Source organism: Abramis brama (assembly GCF_963993115.1).
Source record: "Abramis brama genome assembly, chromosome: 9".
Lineage (NCBI taxonomy): Eukaryota > Metazoa > Chordata > Actinopteri > Cypriniformes > Leuciscidae > Abramis > Abramis brama.
Window position 1 is genome coordinate 6,375,491 of NC_139971.1, and position 27,816 is coordinate 6,403,306.

Sequence of the window (27,816 nt, forward strand, 5' to 3'; positions counted from 1 at the left end):
TCAAGATGAATAATTTTGATAAATGTATTATTCCAATAAAAATAAAATAAGTTATTTTTCTTGTACAACTTTATATATATATATATATATATATATATATATATATATATATATATATATAAACTCAAGAAGAAATGTTCAGGGTCCAAGCCAAATTTCATAGATGTTTTTTTTTTTCAGGAGACCAAGGACTACAGCTCCTTTTTGGAGAACATTGTCAATTAAAAGCAAGGAGAACTTGTAATATTGTTAGATTTTCTGATTAATGAATGGATGTTATATACACTGGCATTTTTCTGTAAATGTGTACATTTTTGTATTGTTCTAATAAATTAAAAAGGAACAGCTGTTACAGAAGAATAATATAATATAAGACTAATTGAACAAGTAAAAGAAAGAGCCATATTTGTCAGTAATATGACAGTATGACGTTTGCCCCGTTTGAACGAATTATGAAACAAAAACATCCCATCTAGAAATTCTAAATATTCACTACTAGGCTATTAAAGTTTCCACATAGCGTTTTCCGTTGTTTTTTTTTTTTTAACGGTCATATATTTGAATTAAACCGCGCAATTAAATTCGCGCGCAAACATTCATTGTTCAATTGATGACTTTTAATATAGCAAACATGTATTATTTAAGCTCTACCGTGCTGTAGCTTAATGTACTTTTCCCAAACTGTTGAAAGAGAGCGAGACGGACTGCTTATTTGAGTAATAAAGGCTCGACGCTGGCGTGGCTGTTTATCAATGGTGGGCTATCAGTGAACATGAATGGGGAGTTGGAGATGAATGGAGACTCGCTGCTGTGAATTCTGTCATGGCGTATAGAGCTGTATGAGAGCTGTCCAAGGTACTGAGGCTCTGCACTATATTAACTGAGTTTGTGCAAGTATTCACAATGTTATTATTTGTTTTTTTTTAAACATTTATCTTTCTAACATTAATAGTCACTCTCTTTTCAGATTTAACAATGGTGATTGCTGGAGCACATGGACATTTTTAGAGCCATATCGCTCCAAATGTCCTGACAGCAACAAAACTGGACCGATGCAGCTCCCATTCGGGGACACTGTGTCCATCCACGAGTGTGTTTAATATGAGTGTGTGAGAACTGCTGTAGACAGGTAGAGGTAGAGAGAGAGAGAGAGAGAGAGAGAGAGAGAGAGAGTGAAACAGGGAGGGAGTGATTGAGAGAGAGAGAGAGAGCGAAGGAGGGAGGGAGCAAGAGAGGGAGGACGATGATGATGCTGCCGGTGGAAAATGGCTGCTGCATCCTCGAGCCCATCCGAAATCATATGAAGGTGGACAGAGAAAGACAAGAAAATGAGAGCAGCAGCGAGCACAAGGAGTGAGTGAAAGAGAGACTGTGTGTGCGTGCGTATGTGAGCGAGAGTGTGAGAACGCGCGCGCGCGCGCGTGTGTGTGTGTATGAGTGTGAGAACGCACGCGCGCGCGAGTGTGTGTGTTCGGTAAGAAGGGGAATAAAAAAGACGAGAGACCGGGGGGCAGCCAGCTCGAAGCGGCGGGCAACACCGAGCCATGGAGGGCGAGTAAGTCCATGCATTTTTATTTGACCAGAACAGACTGATTGATTTGCAGCACCTCTAATGGACTGTAAGATGCTCACGCGAGACCATCTGATGTTAGATGCTCATAAACACTATTACGCAGCTATGGCTATATCAACACTGTACACCATATTCTCCATATACATCCAACATTTGATGAATATCGCCAATGAATGGGCCTTATCTGAAGTGCACTATATAAAACGCCTTCAATGCCGCGCATAGGGTGCAGTAAGAGACGGCTTTTTGTCTCGAGGATGGTGTGTGAGGAGGCTCCACGTATAACCACCAAATACATCCATGAATTATAAAACGTGTCGTTAAAAAATCGACGAATTTTGGCGAGTTTTCTGGCGTCGGGAACACATTGGCGGGATGGAGGCGCGGAGGGATGCTTTTATCAACGCGTCTCGAGTTTCATTATGATTTTTAAAGCCAAACTTTATGAATGAAATGTGATTTTTCTCTCACCCCCCTCCTCCTCTTCATGTCTCCCCCTCCCCCCAGCGCTTCTCTTCTTCTTCTTCTTCTTCTTCTTCTCCTTCTTCTTCTTCTTGTCCATATCCTCCTTTCACCCACTCATCTGCCCATTGAATTCGCTGTGCTGCTGTAGCATATATGTAGTTTTATTCATTCATAAAACAGCGGGATGAACGAATGAGTGCGCGTGAACGCGTGTTGATCGGACGATATGACGGTGCAATGGCTTATAATAACGGAAACCGTTCAAAATAATACAAATGGGGCTCTGAATCAAAATGGATGTGATTTCATAGCGTTTATTGTAATGGAGCTTGTCGGACTGGAAAACCGCTACGAGGGCCTTTATGGCGAATGGGCGCGTTCATTGATACATCTCAGGGAGGAATATAACTCTTCATCTCCCACCCTCTCCCTCATCATCTCCACACATTTCATTCCCCTCAGGCCATTCATTTATTTACGGTTTCTTTCTTTGTGCTACTCCCTCATATTAACATATGGAGCCATTATGTCCTTTGTTGTTTTATATTGGTGTCATTGTGAATGCAGAATGGCTATATTAAGGACTTTTCTACAGAAATGAGCGATGGCTGTAAACGCTTGTTCCGTGTGCGCGTGGAAAGTGTGATTAGATTTTCCTCGCCCACGTGACCGTCCATTAAAAAATCGCGCTGTTTCCTCCCATTGTTATAATCGTGCTTCACTGTTTATATATTCTAGACTGAACCTATAGTTTATGGAACACACAAAAGCACACGTAACGGTGTGATTTAAGATTATTCATTCCATTTAACACAATAAATCAGTCCTCGCCACCATACCACACCATCTTGTCTCAAGAAATCATTCAAAATTCACCTGTATCCCCGCGTCTATTTAAGAATTTAGTACTTACAGTAGCCTACATGATTTTAAAGGACGATTTCTTTTAATACCACACATAAAATGCATTTTTACCTGAGTCTTGACAAATCACACCTGTCTCTGTCATCGCAAAACTAGTCGGGGGAGCGGCCCGCCCTTTTTTAGCCAATCAGAAACGAGATCTCGTCCTGTCAATCCATAGAAAGTTGGGGTTTGCTTTGCTGACATATCTTTTGGGCGGGAGAAGGGACGTGTCTAATTAGTGGCTAAATCTGGCAGATGTTGTCAGAAGGGATAAAATCAATTACAGCACCTTTAACACCAACATAAAAATTGACCCTACACGTTTAATGTATGTTATGGCTATGTGGACCACTCATAAGCATGGTGCGAATTAAGGTTCCTCCCAAAGAAGGCTTGATCCCCCCTGAAGGGCATCAAAATAAGATGTTGAGGGGGCCAAAGAAAGTAGTCCACCCATAATATGAAGCTTTACCTGTAAATATGAAGATACATTTCTAGCTCTGACTGATTTTAAGTAGGCCTACTCATAAGTACACATTAATTCAAACGTCTTCAAAATATTTGATCAAATTGTAATAACCACCTCTGAAATGACTGAAATGATTTGGACTAACATCATCATGGCGTGGGCAAGGAAAAGAGCCTAACATGTTTCATCCTCTCCTTCAGTCATGTGTCTTCTGCCAGCTGTGACCATCACATGAACCGTATTGACCCTTTTCACATTTACGGGTTTCTCAGAAGCGTAAGTCGTCATAGTTGGGTAAATTTCTATAGCGGTGGTGAATGAGAGACTACATTAAATGTATCTTTTCTTTAAAATGTAATAACTTGCTCATTGTCTGAAACAGCCTTTCTTCCGATGATGTCCAACCACTTTAACATCTACTTTTCATGATCCAATAATCTTCAACTGGATAAAATCCAGTGTCCCACCTTGCCCTTTTTTCTCACTGACTATTCAGTTTCACTTGGGAATGCATCCAGAAACATTACAGAAGCAAAATGGGTTATGAATGACAATTTTAACGAATGAATAATAATTTTATTTTTAATGTAATTAAATTTTGACGAACGCTAATTTAAAGCTACAATATGTAAGATTTTTGTAATAAAATATCCAAAAATCACCTGCACAGTGTGATATATTTCCTGCAGTTGTGTACTTACAATATCCCAAAAGTTCCCAAAAATCTAACAGTTTTATATAATGGCTCGTCACTGTTCACTCGTCGCCTGTCAATGACGTAATATCCGCGTTATCCCTGGTTTCCGGCGCTCGTACTGACATAGTAACCATGGCGACAGACGTGGACAACTGTGTTACGTCTAGCGGCACACTCATGCTGTTGTTGTTTCGTTCAAACATTATGGACCATGGCAAGCAGACTTTGGGACAAAAGGAGAACTAAAACGAGGATCAATATCAGGGTGGCGTTTTCGAGATGTCGAGAGCTCCACGTCCGCGACTAACTTTGACTTGACAGACGCCGCTCTTGCATGTACTTTATTAGACAGGTGAACAAATGTACTTAAAACGAATCAATGTTATTTAGCTCAACATGATGAAATGTTAGAATATGATCAGTATGTTATTCTAATGTTGATCTAGCTTACTGCTAGTCTCATACAGATGAACTAACACATAGAATAACATTATAACTTTCAACAACCTCAAATGCAGTTTAGTGTGATAGTGTAGACCAAGTGAAACAGCGCTGCGTTACCTCACAAGTTTCATTCGTCTAATAAACTGACCCGTGTGAGTAGTAATTCAGCACTTGCGGGTAGTTCGGTAGAATGAAATGTCCTTATTCTTTTATATCCGCGGGACTCGCGTGTGGCGCTGATGTCTCTCATTAGCAATCGCAACCTGCTTCATACCACGGTCATGTTAAAAACATCAATGTATTCACTCATCCATAAACATTATTAGATCCTTCGGCATGACGACAAGTTCCATAATTCCGCTTATGCGTCGTTTGTTATTGTAAGAGGTTAGCGACCCCTAGCGGCGAAAAAAATTACATATTGTAGCTTTGAGTGGATATTGCAGGCTAATAACGTTACTTCCTTTACACATCTTTACACCGTGTCTCTGTAACGCAGTGTCTTTTCTCTATTATTTGCCATTTACCTTTATTTTAAGGATATTTCCATATGCTATACTGATGGTTGTGTTTTCTTCTTTAACAGCCTTTGTCTCAAAGTCTGTGTGTGTGTGTGTCTGTGTGTGTGGGTGTTTGTGCTCAGCTGGCTAGTGCACTCACTCCTTTTACTCCCCTAACAGTGTGCGTGTCCGAGCGGTGGTGATGACACGTGACGATTCTAGTGGTGGCTGGGTGCCCCTTGGAGGTGGCGGCCTCAGTCACGTGATCATTTGTAAGGGGCGGAGCTCTGAAGGTCGTGGGCGGAGAGAGTACGTCATACGCGGAGAACGGCTACGCGATCGAGCAGTGAGTGTGTGCGTGTGTGTTCATGCCTGTCTTTGAGTGCACTGATGTTCCCTCAGCCTGACAGTCCCGGTAGTTGTAGCAATTTAGTAGTCGCCCTCACGAGTGGCCCGCAAGTGACCCGCCTCTCTTTCTTCATGTAGCCTGTGCTGGAATGCGCCATTCAAAAGGGTCTGGTCTACAACAAGGTGAACCCCATCTTCCATCACTGGCGTGTGGAGGAGAGGAAGTTTGGTCTGACCTTCCAGAGTCCAGCTGATGCCATCTCCTTCGAGAGGGGGCTTCAAAGTGTCCTTGATAAGCTGGACAGAGGTACAGAGCAGCAAAAGATAGAGAACAGGAAGCTGGAGCCAAAGAAATGAATGTAGTTTACATTGAGTATGTGTCAGTCAGTTTTAATACCTAGTAACCCTGTTGTTATGGCCTCTAAATGTACCAGGCCAGAGAAGACGATGCCATGAACGGATAGTGCAAATGTCTAATGTGTTTTAGATGATCCAATTTTCTTTCTTGACATTTTTTTTGTTTGTTCATTTTTAACATTTTCCTGCAGGATCCGACTCGCCATCCTCCTCGACTCCTGAAGAGGGCGACACCGAGGATGATGGTCAAGCAGTGAGTGTTTTTATCACGTCAAAGTATCTGGTTTATCTTCGCGTCTATCTGAGATTTACAGTACTTTTCGTGCCTAGATCCCTGTAAAGTCATCATAGACATTGAAGTCAGTAAAACCAAAATTGACCCTATTTATTTTCTTAACTCTTTCCCCGCCACCGTAAAAAAAAAGAAAAGAAGTTGCCAGCCACCGGCAGCGTTTTTGATCATTTTCACAAAAATTTCATGGCCTCCAGAATATTTTGTTGTATGAATATCTGAACATGCAATATATCAAAAGAAAAAGTAGAGCCTCTGCTTTTATTCTAGTTTTTAAGATATTCCAAGTTTCATAAAAGCAAAAAGCTGAGGAAATACGTTTTTTGTCAAAGACTGGGATTCAGAACGATGATCAAAACATAGATGGAGTAGATCGAGTCTATCAACAACACCCCCAAATCTTCACAGTCCTATAGCTCGTCCTGGGTCGATATTTCATTCAGTAACGTTTGGCAGTTTTGATTTATATGCAGATTAATGTTGATGATCACGTTATTTTACATATGCATATAATTGCTTGTTTCTGCTTCTTCTTTGCCTGTGTTTTGATCATGAGATTCAGTTCTCTTTCAGAAGATTCGTAATAGTGCCCCCTACTGTTTAAAAGTGAAAACATGGAAAGCCAGAAATTTCCGTCAATGGCAGGGAAAGTTAATATACTGTATGTTCCTGGCTTTGTTATGCACGATTTATCGGTGCATGTTATTCCAAAGAAAATTGTCTTTGTAATCATCAATATTAATCAAAATGTAATAAATCACTCTACCATTTCCTATCTATAATCTTGCTAATTATTTAGCAACTTGGTCACTTTTTGCACCGAACAGTTTTACATAAAGTCAAAGCAGAGTCATGATTGAACGATTCATTCATAATACAAGGCGATCCAAACTACACCAGTCATCTCTACACCGTATTTCCTCCATCTTGTGTACATCCTGTCGGCTTTAGCATTAGGTGGTTCTGCATGTTTGATGACTTGCAGTCTGTCTCAGTCTCATACAGGGAGTGAGTCGTCGTCCAACAGCAGAAAAGAGATGCTGCCCAAACCCATTACCATTGTGACCAGCGAGTCCTCCTCCACCTGTTTTGTGCGCTCCACAGAGGAGTTCGCGTACGGGACAGGTCACGTCGTCACGACACAGACCCCGGCCCAGGTAAAGGATTCACATTGCTTGAAAGTTGACTCCAGTTGATTCCAGCAAGTCAGTTATATTGGTCAACGGTGTTCCCACGATGGAAAGGGAGGGGGGATTTTTTAAAATCAAAAATCTTTTTTAAACACACATGCCAAGTTCTTAGAAATATACTCTTTTTATTCATGTCGATTTCATGGTTTTAAAAAACTTCTATACCATTTACAAAAAAAAGGTGTAGATTTAATGACTCTAGAAATTTCACACGTTGCAACCGTCAATTTAAAGTAATAACATTTTAACACACGGGAATGTACTCAGCAAATGTTTTAATTTAAATATATATTTTATATTTTTAAGATAAAAAGCATTCTTTTTGTACAAATATCATTAATTAATAATTCATAAATAGTATGTTTGTAGGATTTTTAGCGCAATTTTCCAACGGACAAAATTGCGATTGTTAACTCATGATTTCTGTTCTGTCTGTGCGCACCAATCTTGCACTTCTATCTCCTCCTCAACCAGACCACCTAGAGACTTCGGGTTTTCGGCATTATGTTAAGGAAGGTCTAATCTCGGGAACGCAGACAAAAAAAAAAAAAAAAAAAAAAAAAAACCATAAAAAGATTTACTATCTCTTAGTGTTGTGATCCCATGACGTCAGAAAATTGCGCTAAAACACTCAGTGAGTTTTTATTACTTGTTTTTTTTTGTTGCATGCTGGTTGCACCACGTTATATTTTGGTCACACACCACAGGACGGTTGTATCAACCCCTAGATTTTTAACTTTAATATCAAAATGAAATTTTATTCAGAAATGATGCCAATTGGTGTATTTGAGTCACTGTATGAATGAGCTGCGTTCTTATTGTATTTTTGAACGAATGATTTGATCCAGACAAATGCAGTTACATTCAGTCCTCACTCTTCTCTCACCGCAGATCCATACCCGACCCGCCCAGCACCAGCTCACCCAAGTTACAGCCGTGTTGAACCCTCCGGCACCCCCTCCGCCGCCTCCGGCCCCCCCGACCCCGCCCACAGCGCCCCCTGCCTCCTCTCCCCTCTCCCCGCTCTCGCCCACCATCTCCCTGCTGGAGGAAGGGGACCTCCGCAGCCTGGACCCCTGCAAGGACCTGTGGGGAACACGCGGTTACGAGGACTACCGACGCGCCGGTGCCACGCGGACCAAGGTGGGCGGGCTGACGGGGGGCGTGGTGGTGAGCGGCAGCCAGGACAAGACCGAGCTGTGCGTGGTGCGCTTCGAGAAGGAGCTGGCCGGCGTGGGCACCACAGGCTGCGAGGTCACCGTCATGCTGGACACCAAAGGTTCTCAGTGCAACTCTTCACCCACCTGCATGCCCAACGCCGTGCCGGGGGTGTCGTCGGCCAGCGGCTCCCCTCAGGAGACGGGTAAAGGCTCGCCCTCTCCCTGCTGCATCCACGCCTCTCTCGCCACGCCACGCTCTCGGACTCGCAGGCGCGGGGGCGGCGGAGGGGAAGCCATCTCTCCGGACGACGACAGCTCCTGCCCACAGGGCTCCTCCTCCTGCTCGTCCCGCTGCGTGTACTGCCGCTCCGTCTTCAGCGCCTCCGAGAACGGACGGGGCCGCTGCCGGGACGCCCCGGACCCCGCGCTACACTGCCTGCGCCAGTGGACGTGCGTGTGGTGCGCAGAGAGCCTGCTCTACCACTGCATGTCGGACTCCGAGGGCGAGTTCTGGGAGCCGTGCTCGTGCGAGGACTCGATGGGCGGCGGGCCGCACCCGCTGTGCTGTGCCCGCTGGACGGCGCTGCTGGTGCTGTCTCTTTTCGTGCCCTGCATGTGCTGCTACCTGCCCCTGCACGCATGCCTGCGCTGTGGGGAGAGATGCGGCTGCTGCGGAGGGAAGCACAAGGCCGTGCGATGAGGCCTGAGCGGGGGGAGGGCGCGTGGGCGGGGCTTATTGTGACGGGATGGGAGCACAAGGAGGAACAGCCGTAGAGCCAGATCTCCTACATAAACCTTCACGATAATATCCCCTCGCCCCCACGAGGCCGTCTGCTGCATTCCGCTCTTTCTATTCTGCGCTCGGACCCTTCTCGCTCGTACCGGCGGTGGGTGCATGGGTTCGGGGAGGTTGCTCTCTAATTTGCTGGTCGTTGGGGTCAGGGGTCGTCTCCGGGAGGTGGGGAGTGAATGGGGTTCAGTGACGTGTAAACATTTGTTTGTTTTCTTTTCGGTTCGGTTCTGTTTTTTTTGTTGTTTTTTTGGGAGAAAATATGAGATGAAAAAATGTTTATAGAAAATGTTATCAGACCTATTTTGAGTATCTTATTTTACTTGAACTACTGAAAAATTATTATTATTATTTTTTGCAATTGATTTAACAAATACACTCCCCTCGTACCTCTAAGTTGATGAGTTTTACCTCAATGTCCAGAGGAGAGTAAGGCAAATGGAGAAAGAGACTTATTTTGGGGGCTGTGTGCTGTGGTGAGGTTTTGTATATGGTCTTTGCGGTAGGTTTTTCACGCACGTTCGGCCAGAACATATTTGTGAAGGAGAACATTTTGATGTTGTACCACTTTTAGTTGTTCGAGGACAGGGAACGTGAACGGTCTGATCGAGGGCAGTTTCACCAAAACCACCACTTTCACCACATATGGACACATACATGCTCATTCTTCTGTTAAGAGTATAGTTGTGTTTAACTTGCCAACAACTGAGAATCTTGCCTATATTTAAAGGATAGACCAAAAAAGTTGAGAGATAATCTAGTCCTGAAACATTTGCACAGCAGATGTAAACCGAGGCCTTGAAATGTTGTTGTACACACCACCAAAAATACAGTGCAAATTAGTTATTATTAGTCAGAAGCAAAGAATAAAAGAGAAAAGGACAGTTGTGTGTGACACAACACTTTATCTGTTAGTATGGCAACAAGAGAAGTACTCAATCATTAACTATAATGGGTTATACTGCACCTCACGTGTCCTGACCAGTGCAATTTTGTCTGTGTTGTTCCAGTTAGCCCCGCCCACAGTAAAATCCCATTGGTCCAAAAGCATAAAATGTGTTCTGATTGGCTGTGATTGTGTTACAGGATATTTTCATCTTCACTGTGGACAGACAAATTACTTGACACTGAAAACTTGTTGCCTGGTTAAAGCCCGTTGTTAAAGTGAGAAATGTAAAGATTTTAGACCAATCAGTTCAAACGCTGACCGGCGTAACGGTTTGGACCTCGAAGTGTTAAGAAACATTGCTTTAAATTATCTCAAAGCTGCTATTTCAACTCCCCTAAACTTGTCTTACCTCGCTGCTAGTCATGAGGAGTTAGGGAATCAGACACAGCCCTGTAGTCAATTTTGGACAATGACTAAATTATGACATCAGTGATGGGGAGAACTAATGTCCAATTCCAAGAGGTTTTTCCACGTAACGTAGGAATCAATGTTGTATTAACTGCTCATTAGAGTCACTTTAAAAGAAAGGGTTTTTACAGCAGGATGAACCACTGGACCATTCAATCTACAAACATGCATTGCATATCATTGTCCATTTGGACTCATTTCAATCCATTTTCAAAGACGTGAAACATTCTCTTGCACTCACACACACTCACTCGCTCACTCACTCACTCTTTATGGGCAGAATAGTAGAGAAACACAAAAAGACCCAAAAATAGCACTGGAAAAAAGAGAACTTTGAGAGATGAGACCACCCTTGAGGGCCCTAGTCATACATCCTATTAATAAATGTGCCTTTTGATTTATTTAACCAATAACCTATAATTTCTAAGTAACGATGTACCTAAATACTCATTTTCTTTTTTCGGGTTGTTTATTTCTGCCAATGTGCATATTTTAACATGTATGTGTCTATTAGTTTGAAAAGTAATCAATGGAAAATATTACCTGTTTATATATTTATTGAGATATTTATTCTAATTCTTTATTTATTTTTGGAGACGGGTTTTTATTTTCTGTGCTGTCTTACTTCTCTGACTTTGTGCCAATTTGCTGCTTTGAGGTGTTACATATCGTGGGTTTGTATCATTAATTAAACCCTAACTCTATATTTTAATGAAAAGTTTGCACTCTGAATCGTGTTTACATGTGTTTATGTGCATTAGTACACTAATACTGGGATGGCATAATACAGCATTCGCTCATAACCACAATATCAGTGTGGAGTGTTACAGCACAAGGCAGCAATAGTGAATTGTGCTCCATTCAAATATCCACTCGGATTAGGACGGATTTCAGGAAGAACTGTCCAGGTCATATTTCGCCCCAAAATCAACAGAAAAATTTAAGAAATTATATTCTGCATAAAGAAAACTAAGACTATCAATAGAATATTTTCATGACAATTAATGTTCCCCCGAAACAGTAAATTAAAATCAATATAATTCATATTTATACTACATATAATAAACACTATTATGTGTGTGTGTGTGTATATATATATATATACTAGTGCTGTCAAATCGATTAATCGCGATTAATCGCATCTAGCATAAAAGTTTGTAAATATATAATGTGTGTGTGCGTGTATGTATATATATATATAATATATATGTGTGTGTGTTACAGTATATACAGTATATATTTACAAAATTTTATGTTAGATGCAATTAATCGCGATTAATCGATTTGACAGCATTGAAAATAATGTAAAATAAAATTTATTGAAATAAGAGAAAATTCCTGACAGTTCTGTCAGATTTTATACAATAATCACTGTGACCACTAGGAGCCAATTTTCAGTACGCACATCCATGACTGTCCACAAGGGGCCGCATCAGTCAGTGTAATGCAATTCCAGGACCAAGTACACTAGATTCAAAACAAGTAGAAGAATTACATCAAGAGAGTTTTCACATTTATTTAAAAATGTAATGGATTGATTCTAAAGACAGAGGAGCTGGATGGACAGAGAAGGTCTGAAAGTCTGAGCATGTGTCCCTGTGTGAGCTCAGGACAGGTGCTGGCGTTTGTGTTTTAGGATCTCAGTTGAGGTGAGAGTCAGGTCTTTATTACAGATATCACAGTGATACACCCTGGTCAGACCTGATGAAGAAGATGAGGACGCTTTTTCAGGCTCTGTGGAAACAAAGAAAAAGCATTTACTGTGTAGAACTGATTAGTGATAAACTAAAATAACTGATGAAAATATTATTGATATGACTTGAAAAGACAGACGTGTAGACATACACATACACTATAAATGTATGTATATTTATTATTATTTTATTTAATATATAATATTTTCAATTAAGTTTTTATTTTAGTTAAAGTTTTGTCATTTTTATTAATAATTTTTTTTTATATGTATTTTTTATTTTTATTTCAGGTTCAGTTTTATTTATGTTAGTACATGAGAAATGTTTCCTTGGCAACTGGCTGAAATAAAATAAGTTTAATTCTTTTTTAATTTTATTTTATTTCAGATAAAATGTTTCGTTTATTTCAATTAATGAAAATGTATTTTTTTATGGTTTGTGGTTCTCACAAGCTCAATATATTTTCACATTTTATTCTGCATAAAATACATCAGTAAAACACCCTTGTGATTTTTTAAAGTTTCAACTTAAACTTAAAAACTTAACTTAAAAAAACTTAAACGGGACAACAGAGGCTATAAATGTCATTCAGCGTCATCAGCCGAACAGGTAAACTCATATATTCACTAATCTGCTTTTACAGCCTCGTTGTGTTTATTATCATGCTCTTGCAGACTATTCCAACTCAAACGTACAGGGAAATAGTTCTTAAATAAAGACTGAAAGAGCTGACAGAAGCTTAATGGTAGTGACGTTGAAGTCATGTGACTGGTGTAGTTTTAGCTTACGTTTAGCTTTTTACTTCTGCCAATTGTATTTAGACTTAAAAGTTGTTAATTTGTGAAAATGATCATGATGAACAATACGTGTAAGATTCATAAACCTTTGTTGGTCACAGAGCTTATTTTCTGCAATAATCCTAAAGCCAATAGAAAAATCCTTTTAGGTTTCTGTAGAGGGTGATGCGAACATCAAGAGTGGGCGTCCAACAATACATCATGACTGCAGGACTCTCTAGTAAGACATCGAAGTCTTTACACAAAAGCTGTTTTATGAGATGAAATGATGGCTAAGCGAGACTCGCCTGCTTCCTCCTCGGGCTGCTGTTCCTCTGGTGGCCTGCAGGAGACCTCATGTTGCATGCGCTCCAAGGGCGTCAGGGGCATATAAAGGTCACAGTGAGGGCAGCTCCAAAAACTGCGTAAACATTCACTGTACAAGTCCTTAGAGTCCTACATGACACACATTAAAAAGAGAGGAAGTGATGGCGTTAAAGGACTGTAAGAAAGAGAAGGCTTTTGAGCACATTCTTTCCACACATTCAGGAAAGTATGGAAGCTTGTTTCTGCCACAAAAAAAAAAAAGGTAATTGAAACTTCTCACAAACTGACTTTTTTCCTCTTACAATTACGAGCACATAGAGCTTATGTAGCCCCGCCCCTTTTCAGCACTGAACTCGTGTTCTGTCTTTCGGTTTGTATTTCCACAGCATGAAAGTAAGATCTTACTTAAATCTTTTTTTTTAAATCTTGCCGGTTTACTGACATTGTCATGATATCCGCTTCAAACATTACAATGCTCATGATGACTTTCGTTTACTCTACAATAAATCGAATGACTCTTCAACAGTGAAGCTATCGCAAAACACGGAAGTTCAAAGACAATATTGTAAAGATGGCTGCGCGCGTTTCTCTGACGCATAAGGTCTATACATCTCACGACTACAAGCTGAAAACTCATAATTACGAATTTACATCTCTCAATTCTTTCTTTTTTCTCAGAATTCTGAGTTTACATATCTCAATTCTGTCATTTCTCATAATTTTGAATTTACGTCTAAAAATTTCTACTTTTTTAAAATTTTGAGTTTATATCTCGCAATTCTGACTTTTTTCGGAATTCTGAGTTTACATCTCACAATTGACCTTTTTGCAAAGACCCGCCCCCTATAGTTACTGTTGCTATGTCCCGACAAGCCACGCCGCTCTCACGCCCCACCATGTTCTCACACAGTGAAAAATACATCGCGGAGCAAAGAGGACACTGACAACGCGCTTCCTTCTAGTTCATTTTTAGCATCAAATAAACATGAAGGAGTGTTGTTTTAACCGCGGAAAGACGTCAATACACTCCGTTTCAAGTTCAAATCCTCCAACGTTAATCTACTAACTCTCCTGACTGCTTTGTCCGACAAAAATGGCGGATTCGGCGGATGGCGGATTATGATTGGTCAGATCGCCTGTCAATCAAACTCCATGCGGACAATTATGACTTTTCTCGAAATTCTGAGTTTACAAAAAAGACATTGTGAGATAAAAAGTTAAAATGACCTTTTTTATATATTTTTTTTTCCATGGTGGACACAAACTTCCATAGGAAAGAACACTTACACACAGACAGTTGTAAGTGAAGTAGCTGCACACACGCAGGCCTCCTTTAATAGCATCTGGCTCCGCCTTCATGCCAGGGAACAGAGACCCGAGAGCTGAAGCGGAAGAAAGATCCGGATCCTTCTGGGGTCCGATGTACAGGTTCTGAGACTGCAGCCCTGCCAGACGCCTCAGACTGTAACTAACCTATGAGAGAAAGTCATTATCATGTGTGTTTGACCCAGATTAAACACAGATCTATTGTTATGTTTGCCTCGCTACCTCAGTATACAGCAGAAACCGCACAAGTCCCTCACAGAGCTTTTCCAGTTCTCTGCGGGAAACTTTGGGCCCACTCAGGCCGAGTCCGGCGGAGTTCCCCGGGCCGCCCTGTCCGAGCTGAGCCTGAAGCTGTCTCTCCCACTCACCCCGCAGAGTGAGGGCCGAGGAGAGCACTTTCATGGCCCCGTCCCCGTCAGTCAAGCCCAGCTCCAGCCAGCCGTCCACCACCACACGCGTGCAGTCCGCGTTAGTGTCCACAGAGTTGGCCACCAGCAAAAGAGCCTACAGGAGAGAGGTCAACGACAAACAAGAGTGTTCAAGATGAAGGAGAGGAAAACGAGTTTAAAAAGTTTTTCAAAAGTGTGGTGTCGGTAAGATTTTGAAAGAAGTCTCTTATGCTCGCCAAGACTGCATTTATTTGATCCAAAAATATAGTAAAAAACAATAATTTTGCGTGAAATGTTTTCTATATAAATATATTTTAAAATGTAATTTATTCCTGTGATGCAAAGCTGAATTTTCAGCATCATTACTCCAGTCTTCAGTGTCACATGATCCTTCAGAAATCATTCTAATATGATGTGCTCATGAAACATTTCTTATTATTATCAATGGTGAAAACAGTTGGGCTGCTTAACATTTTTATGGAAACCGTGATATTTTGTTTTATTTTTATTTACGGAAACCGTAGTGTTTTTGCGCTGCGCGTCTGTGTTACACGTCACCACGTAGGCTCACTATTGGCCGACGCTGGTCATGTGTGTGATGCGTGGTGACGTATAACACAGACGCGCTGCGCAAAAACACTACGTGAACCAACTAGAGGCCCAGAGAGAAGGAAATGAATAGTGGAATAAAGTCGTTATTTTTGTTTGTTTTTGCGCACAAAAAGTATTCTCGTCGCTTGATATACTTAAGATTGAGCCACTGTAGTCACTTGGACTATATTAACGATCTCTTTAATACATTTTCTGGGCCAGCAAGTTTCGGTCACCTAGCAGCCTATGGAGAAGTGATCCAGCACTCAGATTTCATCAAAAATATCTTAATTTGTGTTCCGAAGATGAACGAAGGTCTTACGCGGTTGGAACAACATGAGGGTGAGTAATTACTGACAGAATTTTCATTTTTGGGTGAACTAACCCTTTAATGATTATAAAAACGTCAAGTGCAGCCATCAAGTAATAATAATAAAAATTAAAAAAATTCCTCACACATTGAATATATATATATGCACACATTTTAATCATTCCTAAAAAATTTTTAAATAAATCTTTCAGGGTAAAACGTTTTTTAAAATTTTACAAATATCATGAATTCTTAATTCATAAACATCATTCATTTTTAGCGGAGTTTCACTACTTGACATTTTACCACCTTTACAAACCTTGCCTTGTCATAAAAAGGTAAAATGATCTGATATTAAAGAGACTTATAGACTTTGGCACACAATCATGAGGGTCTGCATGGCTCCTCTCTGATATTTTCCTATTTGTATAATTCCTTTAATGAATCAGGTGTTAAAGCACATTCAATTTACAAATGACCACGTCCACTCTTATGTTAAAAATAAGGGGGGAAAAAATGGTTATAATTGTCTCAGTGTTTACTGACCTGTAGGGCTGGAATCCGCACACAGTTTGAGACGTAAGGCTTGTTTGTTTCTAGCAGAGTAACAAAAGCCAGTAACTGATGCCTATTGCTCTGGCCTTTATCAGCACCTACAGAGAGAATGTAAGAGTGACACAGTGAAAAAGAGGAACTTTTCAGTCATGATGTCTGTCTTATTGCAAAAAGGAGTGTGTACCAAACTCGCTGGACTCGTGTTCTGGGACATGCAGGACTTCAGGGTCAATGGCAAACACGCTGGTCGGGTGGATCACAACACCTTGTTTATTACGTGTGTGGAACACCTAAAACACACACACACAAAAAAAGTTAACTGTCCAAAGTTGGCTGATATTACTATGCATATAAAAGTGCCACTATTATGATATTTTATGCTCCTAATTTTGTTGTGAAGGTCTCCCACCATAGGTTTAAATGCATCCAAGGTCAAAAAACACTTACATTTTCTCATAATAATGCCGCATCTGAAACAGTTAGATCTCTCTAAACCCCTCCTTCCTGAGCGCCTACTCTGCTCTGATTGGTCAGATGACCCAGTCTGTTGTGATTGGCTACTCTGCTCTGATTGGTCAGATGACCCAGTCTGTTGTGATTGGCTACTCTGCTCTGATTGGTCAGATGACCCAGTCTGTTGTGATTGGCTACTCTGCTCTGATTGGTCAGATGGCTCAGTCTGTTGTGATTGGCTACTCTGCTCTGATTGGTCAGATGACCCAGTCTGTTGTGATTGGCTACTCTGCTCCGATTGGTCAGATGGCTCAGTCTGTTGTGATTGGCTACTCTGCTCCGATTGGTCAGATGACCCAGTCTATTGTGATTGGCTACTCTGCTATGATTGGTCAGATGACCCAGTCTATTGTGATTGGCTACTCTGCTCTGATTGGTCAGATGACCCAGTTTGTTGTGATTGGCTACTCTGCTCTGATTGGTCAGATGACCCAGTCTGTTGTGATTGGTCTACCACTTACAGGGCGTTTCGAAAACCCAACGGCCATTACCATATCTGAATTTCAGCTCCTGATCTTCCTCAGTGCTTGTATACACAGCAGTGATGCGTGGATTGATCCAAAATGAGCGGGTGCCTGCGGTTACGAGTCATCCAAAAATATTTTTAATGATATTCGGGTCGCGGTCGGTCGGGTCGTTTGAAATAAAGATGCCAATTAAACCTTTGTAATTTATATAGTACTAGACACAATTTTCTATGAAATACATAGGTCGATACTTTATTGGCTGAATAACTGGCGCGAAGATGACGCACGAGCTCAGTCTGCAGGTAGAGATGGAGGCGGCAAGAGAAAAGGTGAAGACTGGGGAGTGGAAGCTCCGCAAATACACAAATAGAAAGAGCAAAGTGTGGGAGACATTTGCCGAAATAATGAAAGATGATGACCAAAGTGCTGGCTTTGTCATGTGTACTTCTTGCGATGCTATTTACACATTTGATAGCCACAAAACTGGCACGACCAACCAGGCACGGCGCCAGGATTCCAGTTTTGGATGGGCCAGACCAATTGTGGGTGGGCCTTAAATTAAAAACGTTAAATAAAAAATAAAAAATAAAAAACGTTATCCAATCACTGCTTAACCTAATAAAAAAATATTGACTAATATAGCCTATGTTATATTATCTGTGCGTATACATAATATAGATTTTAATAGCTTGATGCTCTTTAAATATTATGTTGCATTGTTAAAAGTTTCGGTGCATAGGAGGACAGACCTATCGGCGATCGCTCTCCATGATTCTGACCAAAGAAGAGCGCTTTGGAATCTCCATTACGCATCATACCTGGGCTGCATTTTCCGATAACATTGTCTCTTAGCGCGCTACGAAGACTCTTAAGGTATAACTTAACTAAAGGTATACTACCACTAAAGGTATATCATTGCTAGGTGTCTTCAGGGCTATCATCCACTCGCGAGGCAGAGGCGCTGGCGCCCTCCTAGCAACGGCGCTGTTTTTGGTAAAACATGATTTTGACGACTTCATTAAGTTTTGTTTTATAGAAAACTCTTTTTAAAAGATTTTCGTTTTGTATAAATTGTATCTTAATTTTGATCAATGTTTTATCAATCAATTGACTGTATTTAATGAATAAGAAGCAAATATATAGCAGGCAATGTAATAAGGCGCAGGCACGATCACTTGCATTACATGTGAACTAGAGGGCACCGAAACTCAGCTTGTGCCTCACAGATTTGAGAAATATAGGCTATATATTACAGAAAGCTTGAAATGTCGACTTTTAAACGAAAATATTCAAACCAAAATAAATAGGCTACTCTCTGATTATGTAATCCATATGAAATGTGCATTTCTCTCTGGCGTTCATGGCGAGTGCGCAATCTCCGCATCGTCAACTTCATCTTTGCAGCGACACAGAAAATACCAGTTTATTACTAAACAATTAAATGTCTCCTTGCTAATTTAGACACATTCATAATCATTACTTTAACCGGTTCTTTGTGGCATGCTTTATGTGTGCGGTCATAACGCTTATTATCCTGTAGGCTATAGCCTATTTAAGTAATTAAATTAATATAAAGGGGCGATTTGTCCACGAATGGCTTAAATTAACAACTACTAGTCGACTAGAAAAAAAAAATTAGTCGGAGGCAGCCTTTATTCCACATATTTTCGAACCAGCAGCAGGCCATTATGGGTTGGGCGAACGACCGTGAGCGGAGCGGAATATTCAGAAATGCGCTCTCCGCTCACGAGCTCTGATCGGAACAAACCCAACCTGTCTGCTGAACTTGCGCAGAAACATCAAAATAGACATAGCCAGCTTTTTAAAATTGTTTTTAAAACTAAACATTTAGACTATTTTAGTACAAATTATGAGCTTATTGACGATTTTTTTATAATTCTTGACAAAATTACAATATATATATATATATATATATATATATAAAAAAAATTCCAATGACGCTACGATGAGCATTTACTACTTTTAAAAAATGCGGGTCAGGAAGTGGGTCGGGTACAATATTTTCTTTTTTTGCGGTCCGAGTTGCGGGCGGGTTAGTTGAAAACGTCGGTCGGGTGCGGTTTGTTTATACATTGACCCGCGCATCACTGATACACAGTGATACGAAAAGGAATGATGGCGCTGATTTTTCCTTATCCTCATCCTTCGGAAATGCAGCAAAGTGGAATTGCTTTCGCTGCGCAGAAAACAGCGTCTTCTCGATGTTAACACAAACCAATCTCTTCTAGTCTACAACTACAGTGTTTGAGGGTGGGTCAAAGTATTGTTTGCAGGCTGCCGATGAAGACAATAGGCTAGCATGTGTTACAAACTTATGTAGGTTCGAGCAGGAAGTAAGTCTGGAATAACTGAAGACTCAGTTCTTTCTTTATGAAGAGAACTCCATTTGTCGTGAACTTTGATCTTTGAAACTTTGCAGACCTTTTACATTCACAAACAGCTATACTATACAGTACATTAAAGGGAATATCCAAAAAAGCATAATAGGTGCACTTCAGTGTGTATTCAGCCGTTACCTGCTCTGAGTCTTTGCGTGTTGCGTTGTGCTCATCTGGCATGGCGAGCTGTGGGTACAGGCCTCGACACAGCACCAGTTTGAGCAGAGCCTGCTGACGGGACGACAGATCTGCACTGGCACACGCAGCTTCCTGAAGCTCATTAACATTGTGACGCAATTTGAACTTGACTTCCTATAAGAGCCAGACAACCAGTAAGGATACAGAGAAAGTGTACAGTATGAGTGAATCTCACAAAGCCTGGGTCATATTTCACTTCAAAATAGATTTAAAAAAAAAGAAAGAAAAAAGAAAGAATAAAATGAAGCCTATTTTTAAATCCAATATTAAGCCAAGTGACATTATTTAAACATTTCCGCAATTTTGTCATTACTGTAATGTGAATCGGTGTTATTTAGTATCATTGAGATACTATTATAGTTTGCATTTTCAGTTTTCTTGTTCATTTAAGTTGACGTTTTAGTAATTTTATTGTGTTTTTTTTTTATAGTTTTAGTTTCAGTTATATTGTAACCCTGATGTGAAAAATTCCAATCTTATAACAGTACTGAAAAATAATATTTATTTATCGTTCAAAAGTTTGGGGTCATCAAAGCTGCATTTATTTGATCAAAAATACAGTAAAAACAGTAGAATTATATATTTTTTCAGGATTACTTGGTGAATAGAAAGAACAGAAATCTTTTATAACATTATAAACGTCTGTACCGTCACTTTTAATCAATTGAATGCATCCTCGTTAAATAAAAGGATTACTTTCTTTGGGAAAAAACAATCTTACTGACCCCAAATGTGAACGGTAGTGTACATTAAATGAAGAATGTGTGGAATCTCTTCTTTCTTTCCCCCACATGCTCTAAAATCAGAATCTGAACCTGAGACCTGTATGTCCACAGTCTGGTCAGAACCATCTTTCCTCTTCTTGCTTGAGCTCGCCCCCTCTCCATCAGATCCAGATGAGGCGTCTCCCTCCAGCCCTTCCTCCAGCCGGAGGACTTTCCTCTTGGTGTTCTCCTGGAGCTCATGGTCTCGTTTCAGCTGGTGGAGCTTCTGTCTCTCCGTAAGCCTCTCTCTGCGCCGGGCTCGGTCCTGCGGCTGCGTCCTGCTGCCCGTATGATCCTCCAGGAGACCGTGAGTGCGCAGCAGCTCCTGTGAGGACACACGATTAAGATCGGTCACATGGGTCACAAACATCACAGAGATATCAAGCTGCTGCTGCTGACTTTGAACTGTCGTCTGAGGTTGACCATCTCGTAAAGCCTCTGTTCCTCCAGTCCTCTCCTTCTGCACCACTTTCTGGAGCCGCTTCCTCTCTCTGCTTTCACCTGTTGATATATATTAGCCAATATTACTCATTTCTCCTAATTTAAGATCATCTTTAAAAACAGTAACAATTTAATAACACTGTTAAATGTAACCTTTAGCAAATATCAAAATGAATATCCACTTTTTTATACTGTGCATGATCGTTGTGGTGCCTAAATTCAATTTGAAATGCCTGATTTAATCTGTAATTTACTTAGAAAATAGTATAACATTATCTATTGTCCAAATACATTACAAAGTTAAAAAAAATCGGTTTTGCCGATTTATAACTAATAGTCACATAAAAAATGATTATCTGCTTATCAAACACCATTCACAATAGTTGAATGCCATATAAGATGCCTTTGTATATAATGCATTATAAAGGTAAAGAACAACAGGACTAAAGTGTGGAACCCCATCTTCGCCAAAATTTAAAAGTCATTATGACTTTTTACATCACAATTCTGACTTTTATCCTTATTGCAATTTTGAGTTGACATTACGCATCTATGACTTTGCAACTCTGAGTTAACATCTCGGAACTAATACTTTTTTCTCAGAGGAGTTTATATCTTGCAATTCAGACTTTCTTACTCAGAATTGAGAGTTTATAAGTTAATATCTCACAATTTTTGAGTTAACATCTTGCAACTCTTTGACTTTTTCTCTCTGACTCTCATATATCATATATAATATCATGGACCAAAAAAATCTGTCTGTATCATGAAATACATATTTCCTTCAAGAAATGTTTTGGTACATTCCATTTCTTAATAATATTAATGCACAACCTCAAATATTTAATTCACAAAATGCATTTGAAAACAGCGTTCATTCTCTAAATATGCATAATTTTTTATTGAATATAGATATAACAATGTCATTATTGTACAAATGATTGGTAAAGAAGTTTTATTATATATAAAAATCACGTCAGGTTCAGTCTTGTAATGTTCATGCAGGTTTCCAACATTGATGCACAATAAAGCAGGCAAAACGGCCCAGACTGACCTGCACCCAGGCATTAAAGGTGTTCATCAGTGTAAAGGGGTCTCCCTGGTTGCTGTTCAGGGGCTGGCGAGCGGTGGAGCAGTCAGGGTTGTGCTGAGCGCTGCGCAGAAACGGAGACTGGACACTCAGAGCAGCGGCAACCGTCAGCACCGGCTCCACCAGTTTGAAGACGGAGCCCAAAACCAACATTTTTCCTGGACAAACACAAGTAGGAGCATTTATAATGCCACTAATACCGTAGCAAGCTCAACTAATTGCACAAAACAGCAGCAAAGGGTTCCTTACCAATGACCACATCCACAGGCAGTTGAGCCAGCAGCCTGCCAATGGAGGAGAGCTCCCCGTGTTCATCTAGCGCCCCCTGTTCCCTCAGGTACGTCACTGCAGTCTGAATACTGGAAGCGGGAGGAGGGTCTATGAAGGCAAAAGTGCGAGGGTCACCCAGACCCATGCTCATCATCTGCACAAACACATTTGCAATATGAATTATTATAATTATCTGAGAACAATATTCCCCTTTGGCACAAAAATGATGAGGTTACTGTTTTCATGATGTGAGAGAGCACCTGTAGGATGAGGGAGTCCAGCGCCACCCTGTGGATCTCAGGAACAGGATACGAGGCAAAGGCATCGTAATCAGATTCGGCGTAGAGTCGGTAACAGACTCCCGGCCCGGTTCTGCCAGCGCGGCCTTTCCTCTGTTCAGAACTGGCCCTGCTGATCCAGAACTCCTGCAGTCTCTGCATCTTAGCCTTGGGGTCAAAACTCATTTCTTTCACTTTTCCTGTTATTAAACATCAAAGAGAGAGAGAAAAAAGAAAGGACAATGATATAAAAAATTGGTGGCAGCGTCTCATAAAATGTTATTGACTGAATTTCAATTTTAAATAAAATACTTTTTATCCAAAAACTCTAAAATCATTAAATGAATTAAACTTGTAAATGAGTAGATAATTTATAAACATAGAAAAGAGCATCTCATAATATATTTCTGATTTTTAATTTAAATTTTAAATAAAATATTTTGTCCTAAAACTAAAATAAATGAAACTTGAAAATGATTAAGTTTTAAAAACATAGAAAATAAGGTCTTGTAAAATGTTATTAATTTAATTCAAATTTTAAATAAAAATAATTGTATTCTAAAAACGCTAAAATCATAAAATAAATGAAACTTGAAAATGATTAAACATTTTTAAAACACTGAAAATGGGAAAACATTAGTGCAGGTTCCACTTCTTCCACCAATCTGACTGAATTACCTGAATCGACGACAAAGCGCACTCCATCTATAGTGACCGACGTCTCAGCAATATTGGTAGAAATGATGCATTTTCTCACACCCGGGGGTGCAATGTCAAACACCTGAAGGTCAAAGTTCACACATCGGGAAATTACTTTAAGCTAATATACTGACATATTTTGTATATATATATATATACACTACTGTTAAAAAGTTTGGAGTAGGGATGTTTTTAAAAGAAGTCCCGTTTGCTTGTTGTGCTGCTTCATATTTTTGAGGAAACCTTGATACGTTTATTTTCAGGATACTTTGATGAATAGAAAGTTCAAAAGAATAGTATTTATTTAAAAAAATATATTATTTTACATTAACATTAATAACATCAATGTAATGGATCCTTGCTAAATAAAACTATTACTGACCCCAAACTTTTGAATGGTAATGTGTAGCCAAATAAATAGGCCAGTCATTTTGCAACTAATTAAAAAAAAAAAGCAGAAATGACAATCACAGTTTTAAAGCTAATCATAAAAACATGTAATGCATAAAGATCATGATGAATGAGTGATGGGTCTGTCCTGAATGAACCTTATCCTGCTGAGCCAGTGAGAGCGTGCTGTGCAGAGGGAGGACGATCCAGCGCTGTGTGTGTGTGGCGTACGCCTGGCAGGCCTCCTGGATGGTGGAGATCTCGGCCACTCCGCTGAGGAACAGCAGCAGGTCTCCTCTCTCCTCGGGGGGGTAGCGCTGGTCTATACCCTGCAGCACACGCAGGTACGGCCGCGGGTCCAGCTTCTCGGAGCGGGACACCTGCTCTTCTGAAGGAATGGGCTGGTAGATCACCTGCAGCACAGGACACACTCACACTGTGATCAATTTACTCAATTTACATTTTAAATCAAATATTTTTTTGCCCTGAAACAATAAAATAAACTCAATTTTAACTAATATTTAAAATGATTAAATATTTTAAAAACATAATAATAGGGTCTCATAAAAATGTTATTGATTTAATTAAATTTGAAATAAAATACTTTTTATAAAACTCTAAAATCATAAAATGAATGAAACTGGAAAATGATTAAATATACACACACACACACACACACACACACACACATACATATATATATATATATATATATAAAGAGAAAATAGGGTCATAAAATGTTTTTGATTTAATTCAAATTTTAAATAAAATATATATTTTTTGCCCTAAATCAATAAAATCATGAAATTAATGAAACTGGAAAATGATTAAATATTTTAAAAACATAAAATAGAGTCTCATAAAATGTTATTGATTTAATTTAAATTTTAAATAAAATACTTTTTGTTCTAAAACTCTAAAATCATTAAATGAATGAAACTTGTAAATGATGAAATATATATATATTTAAAAAATAAAAATAAAAATAGAAAATAGGGTCTTGTAACATTTTATTGATTTAATTTAAATTAATTAAAATAATTTAATTCTAAAACTCTAAAATAATAAAATGAATGAAACTGGAAAATGATTAAAAACAGAGAAAATAGGGTCATAAAATGTTTTTGATTTAATTAAAAATTTAAATAAAATATATATATTTTTGCCCTAAAAAAAATAAAATCATGAAATTAATAAAACTGGAAAATTATTCAATATTTAAAAAACATAGAAAATAGGAAAACATAAGTGCAGGTTCCACTTCAAAAACAGTGTATTTTAACAGGCGTTTGAGAGCTCACCTGAATGGGGAAGAGTCTGCCTGGCACCTGCAGAACCGGTGCGTCGCTGAAGTAGCTGGAGAAGAGCTTGATGTTGATGGTGGCCGACATGAGGACCAGCCGCAGGTCTGTGCGCAGGGGCAGGAGGGAACGCAACACTCCCAGCAGGAAATCACAGTGCAGGTGTCTCTCATGCACCTCGTCCACGATCAGCACCTGGTACTGGCCCAGGGAAGCGTCCTGCTGGATCTGCCGGAGCAGGAGACCCTCGGTCATGAACAGGAGTTTGGTAGCTGTGGTGCGGCTGGTCTCAAAGCGGATCTGGTACCCAACCTGGAGAACATACAAGACAAAAATGTTTTTGCAATCCATTCACAAGAGTTTTCACTGCTGCGATTCTTTAACCCTCAACGCTCACATTTTGCATCAATTTTCTTCCTTCTTGTCATGCATGGTTTGGAAAGTTACTATATATATATATATATATATATATATATATATATATATATATATATATATATATATATACACATATATATAAAATTGTAATAATATATATATATATATATATATATATATATATATATATATATTGTAACTTTAGTAATAATAATAGTAATAATAATAATAATGTTACAAATAATTATTAACAGAATCACAATATATACAAGTTACCAATATATATAAGTTACCAATATATATATTTTATTGTAGATATGTATACATTAACTACTTCCATTTTTTTTTTTTTTTTGTGATGCTGTTAATGATTATGTATATATATAATCGAAATGTAATCAAAATTATTCAACCCTCATTGTAAATTAGGTTTATTGGCAAAATTTACTTTCAGCTGTTTGCAATGAACAAATCAAACAAAAGAAATTGAAATAGCCCAACACAACAAATAGCCTATTTCAAATGGTTTCCCCAAATTCAACTGAAAATGCAACTTGTGCACTCAAAATGATTCAACCCCTTGAATAGAATCCCTCACAACAGCACAAATCTGCAAAACAGGTGTTGTCTCAAACACACCTGATGCAACTAATCAAGGGCTTCATTAGTTGCACCAGGTGTGCTTGAGCTAGAACATGTTTCACATGTGCAACCGTGTTGCATTACAGTTATGCACATTTTGATCCCGAACTCTCATTTCCATGCCAAAAAAAGGGCATTTTTCTCAGTATTGTTGTCTTACAGTAATAAAAATCATCCTGTCCTGACATTACTGTTTTTTATATATATTTATTTACGGTTTTTACAGAGAAATATCTGTTAATATGTCTAAAAAAAAAGAAGTATTTGTTATATGAAAATATATGTTGCGAAACATCTTTGTACCTTGGAGCCGTACAGGTTGAGGCTCTCAAAGCTGACTCTCTTGGCCAGTGAGATGCAGGCGATGCGGCGCGGTTGAGTGCAGGCGATGTGGTTGAAGCCTGAAGCCAGCAGATACTGGGGCACCTGTGTGGACTTCCCACACCCCGTGTCTCCAGCCACCACCACCACAGGATGAGTCCTCACCAGCTCCACGATCCTGTCTCGGTACTGGAAGATGGGGAGGCTCTTCTGCTCCCTCCTTAACTTGGAAAGCTTGTTGAAGCTCTGCTTCTGGTTGAAATCGAGGAAATGGAGAAGGGCAAGACGGCAGTCTGTGATCTCCTGCCTGCCGGGACCCGAGCTCTCCCTGCGCCTCCTGTGCTCACATCCTCCCAGGCGCTCCTCGATGTCTTTGGAGCACACGGAGATGTTGATCCTGTATCTGGCATCATAATCCTTTGGAAGTCCTAGATCCACAGATCCAGACTTCTTCCTGGCTTTTTCCTCGTGTGATTCTTGCCTGCTGGATTTGGATGCTGACATCTCTTTCTTGGCTTTGAATCTCTGGAAGCGCTCGAAGAAGGTCCAGAACTCCTTGTGTTCAGTGCTGCCCGTCTGGATGTAGTCATGCTGGCGGAAAAACACCTCGTCCAGCTGGGCTCGACACTGAGGACTGTTCCAGTCCCAGCGCTGGCTCTTCTCTCGCTCGTGGGACATTTTTAATATTAGTGTAAACCAATCTTCCACTTTTCAGCAGGCTTTTCAACTATTCAAATACACATGCATTTTTCTATTAATTTCACATTATCACTGATAATATTTGTCGTGATTATTATCTCCTCAGATATTGTAATGCACATGTCGGTTGCATTTTTGTCATGTTTACGCTTCTCGAAACGGAGCGATAACTTGAAGGGACCGTTTCTGGTACGCCTGTGTTTACAGTCCGGATACTGCGATGTGCCAGTAAATAGTTCCTACACCAATAGCTAAAGAAGCATCCCATTTTTTACAGTCTATGAGAAGCATGCGTGTTGAATAATGCAGTCTTTTCTTTTGAAACCAATTTTTTTTTGTATTCATATATAATTATCCATGCAGTTTTAAGACTTGAAAGACTGCAAAATTAGATCACACAGCAGGATCATTTAAATAAACTGGGGGAAACACAAATGTGATGAAATGAAG

At 39.7% G+C, this 27,816-nt stretch overlaps 2 protein-coding genes across 4 annotated transcripts; one reads left to right on the plus strand and one right to left on the minus strand.

Annotated features, from left to right (window-relative positions):
- The first annotated feature begins 1,217 nt into the window (after positions 1-1,217).
- On the plus strand, positions 1,218-11,578 carry spred3 (sprouty related EVH1 domain containing 3). Of its 3 annotated transcripts, none has more exons than XM_084123895.1 (6): positions 1,218-1,353; positions 5,235-5,400; positions 5,541-5,709; positions 5,951-6,012; positions 7,047-7,208; positions 8,133-11,578. In XM_084123895.1, exons 1-6 carry the CDS (start codon positions 1,244-1,246, stop codon positions 9,099-9,101), a joined length of 1,638 nt encoding a protein of 545 aa, XP_083980021.1. In that variant the 5' UTR covers positions 1,218-1,243; the 3' UTR covers positions 9,102-11,578. The 3 variants fall into 3 exon arrangements, with proteins under 3 accessions (XP_083980021.1, XP_083980022.1, XP_083980023.1); XM_084123896.1 differs by having other exon boundaries at positions 1,225-1,555; XM_084123897.1 differs by lacking the exon at positions 1,218-1,353 and having other exon boundaries at positions 5,268-5,400; positions 7,037-7,208; positions 8,133-11,577.
- A 461-nt stretch (positions 11,579-12,039) lies between these two features.
- dhx34 (DEAH (Asp-Glu-Ala-His) box polypeptide 34) lies at positions 12,040-27,568 on the minus strand. Its single transcript, XM_084123669.1, has 16 exons — positions 26,650-27,568; positions 25,327-25,638; positions 24,184-24,438; positions 23,615-23,717; positions 22,919-23,136; positions 22,638-22,812; positions 22,353-22,546; positions 21,257-21,358; positions 20,916-21,182; positions 20,034-20,207; positions 16,701-16,806; positions 16,508-16,614; positions 14,894-15,175; positions 14,633-14,818; positions 13,327-13,474; positions 12,040-12,282 (listed from the first exon to the last, which is right to left on the minus strand). Exons 1-16 carry the CDS (start codon positions 27,343-27,345, stop codon positions 12,155-12,157), a joined length of 3,453 nt encoding a protein of 1,150 aa, XP_083979795.1. The 5' UTR covers positions 27,346-27,568; the 3' UTR covers positions 12,040-12,154.
- Positions 27,569-27,816: the final 248 nt, after the last annotated feature.

What these genes read in the sequence shown, in the direction of transcription:
- dhx34 (XM_084123669.1), bottom strand. Translation starts at nt 27,345, where the DNA reads ATGTCCCACGAGCGAGAGAAGAGCCAGCGCTGGGACTGGAACAGTCCT. An exon ending in TGGACTCCCTCATCCTACAG is followed by an intron (nt 22,813 to 22,918) that starts GTGCTCTCTCAC and finishes GTGTTTGTGCAG; the next exon opens with ATGATGAGCATGGGTCTGGG. An exon ending in ACCTCAGACGACAGTTCAAA is followed by an intron (nt 21,183 to 21,256) that starts GTCAGCAGCAGC and finishes GTGTCCTCACAG; the next exon opens with GAGCTGCTGCGCACTCACGG.
- spred3 (XM_084123895.1), top strand. Translation starts at nt 1,244, where the DNA reads ATGATGATGCTGCCGGTGGAAAATGGCTGCTGCATCCTCGAGCCCATC. An exon ending in AGCAGCAGCGAGCACAAGGA is followed by an intron (nt 1,354 to 5,234) that starts GTGAGTGAAAGA and finishes CTCCCCTAACAG; the next exon opens with TGTGCGTGTCCGAGCGGTGG. An exon ending in CCGAGGATGATGGTCAAGCA is followed by an intron (nt 6,013 to 7,046) that starts GTGAGTGTTTTT and finishes AGTCTGTCTCAG; the next exon opens with TCTCATACAGGGAGTGAGTC.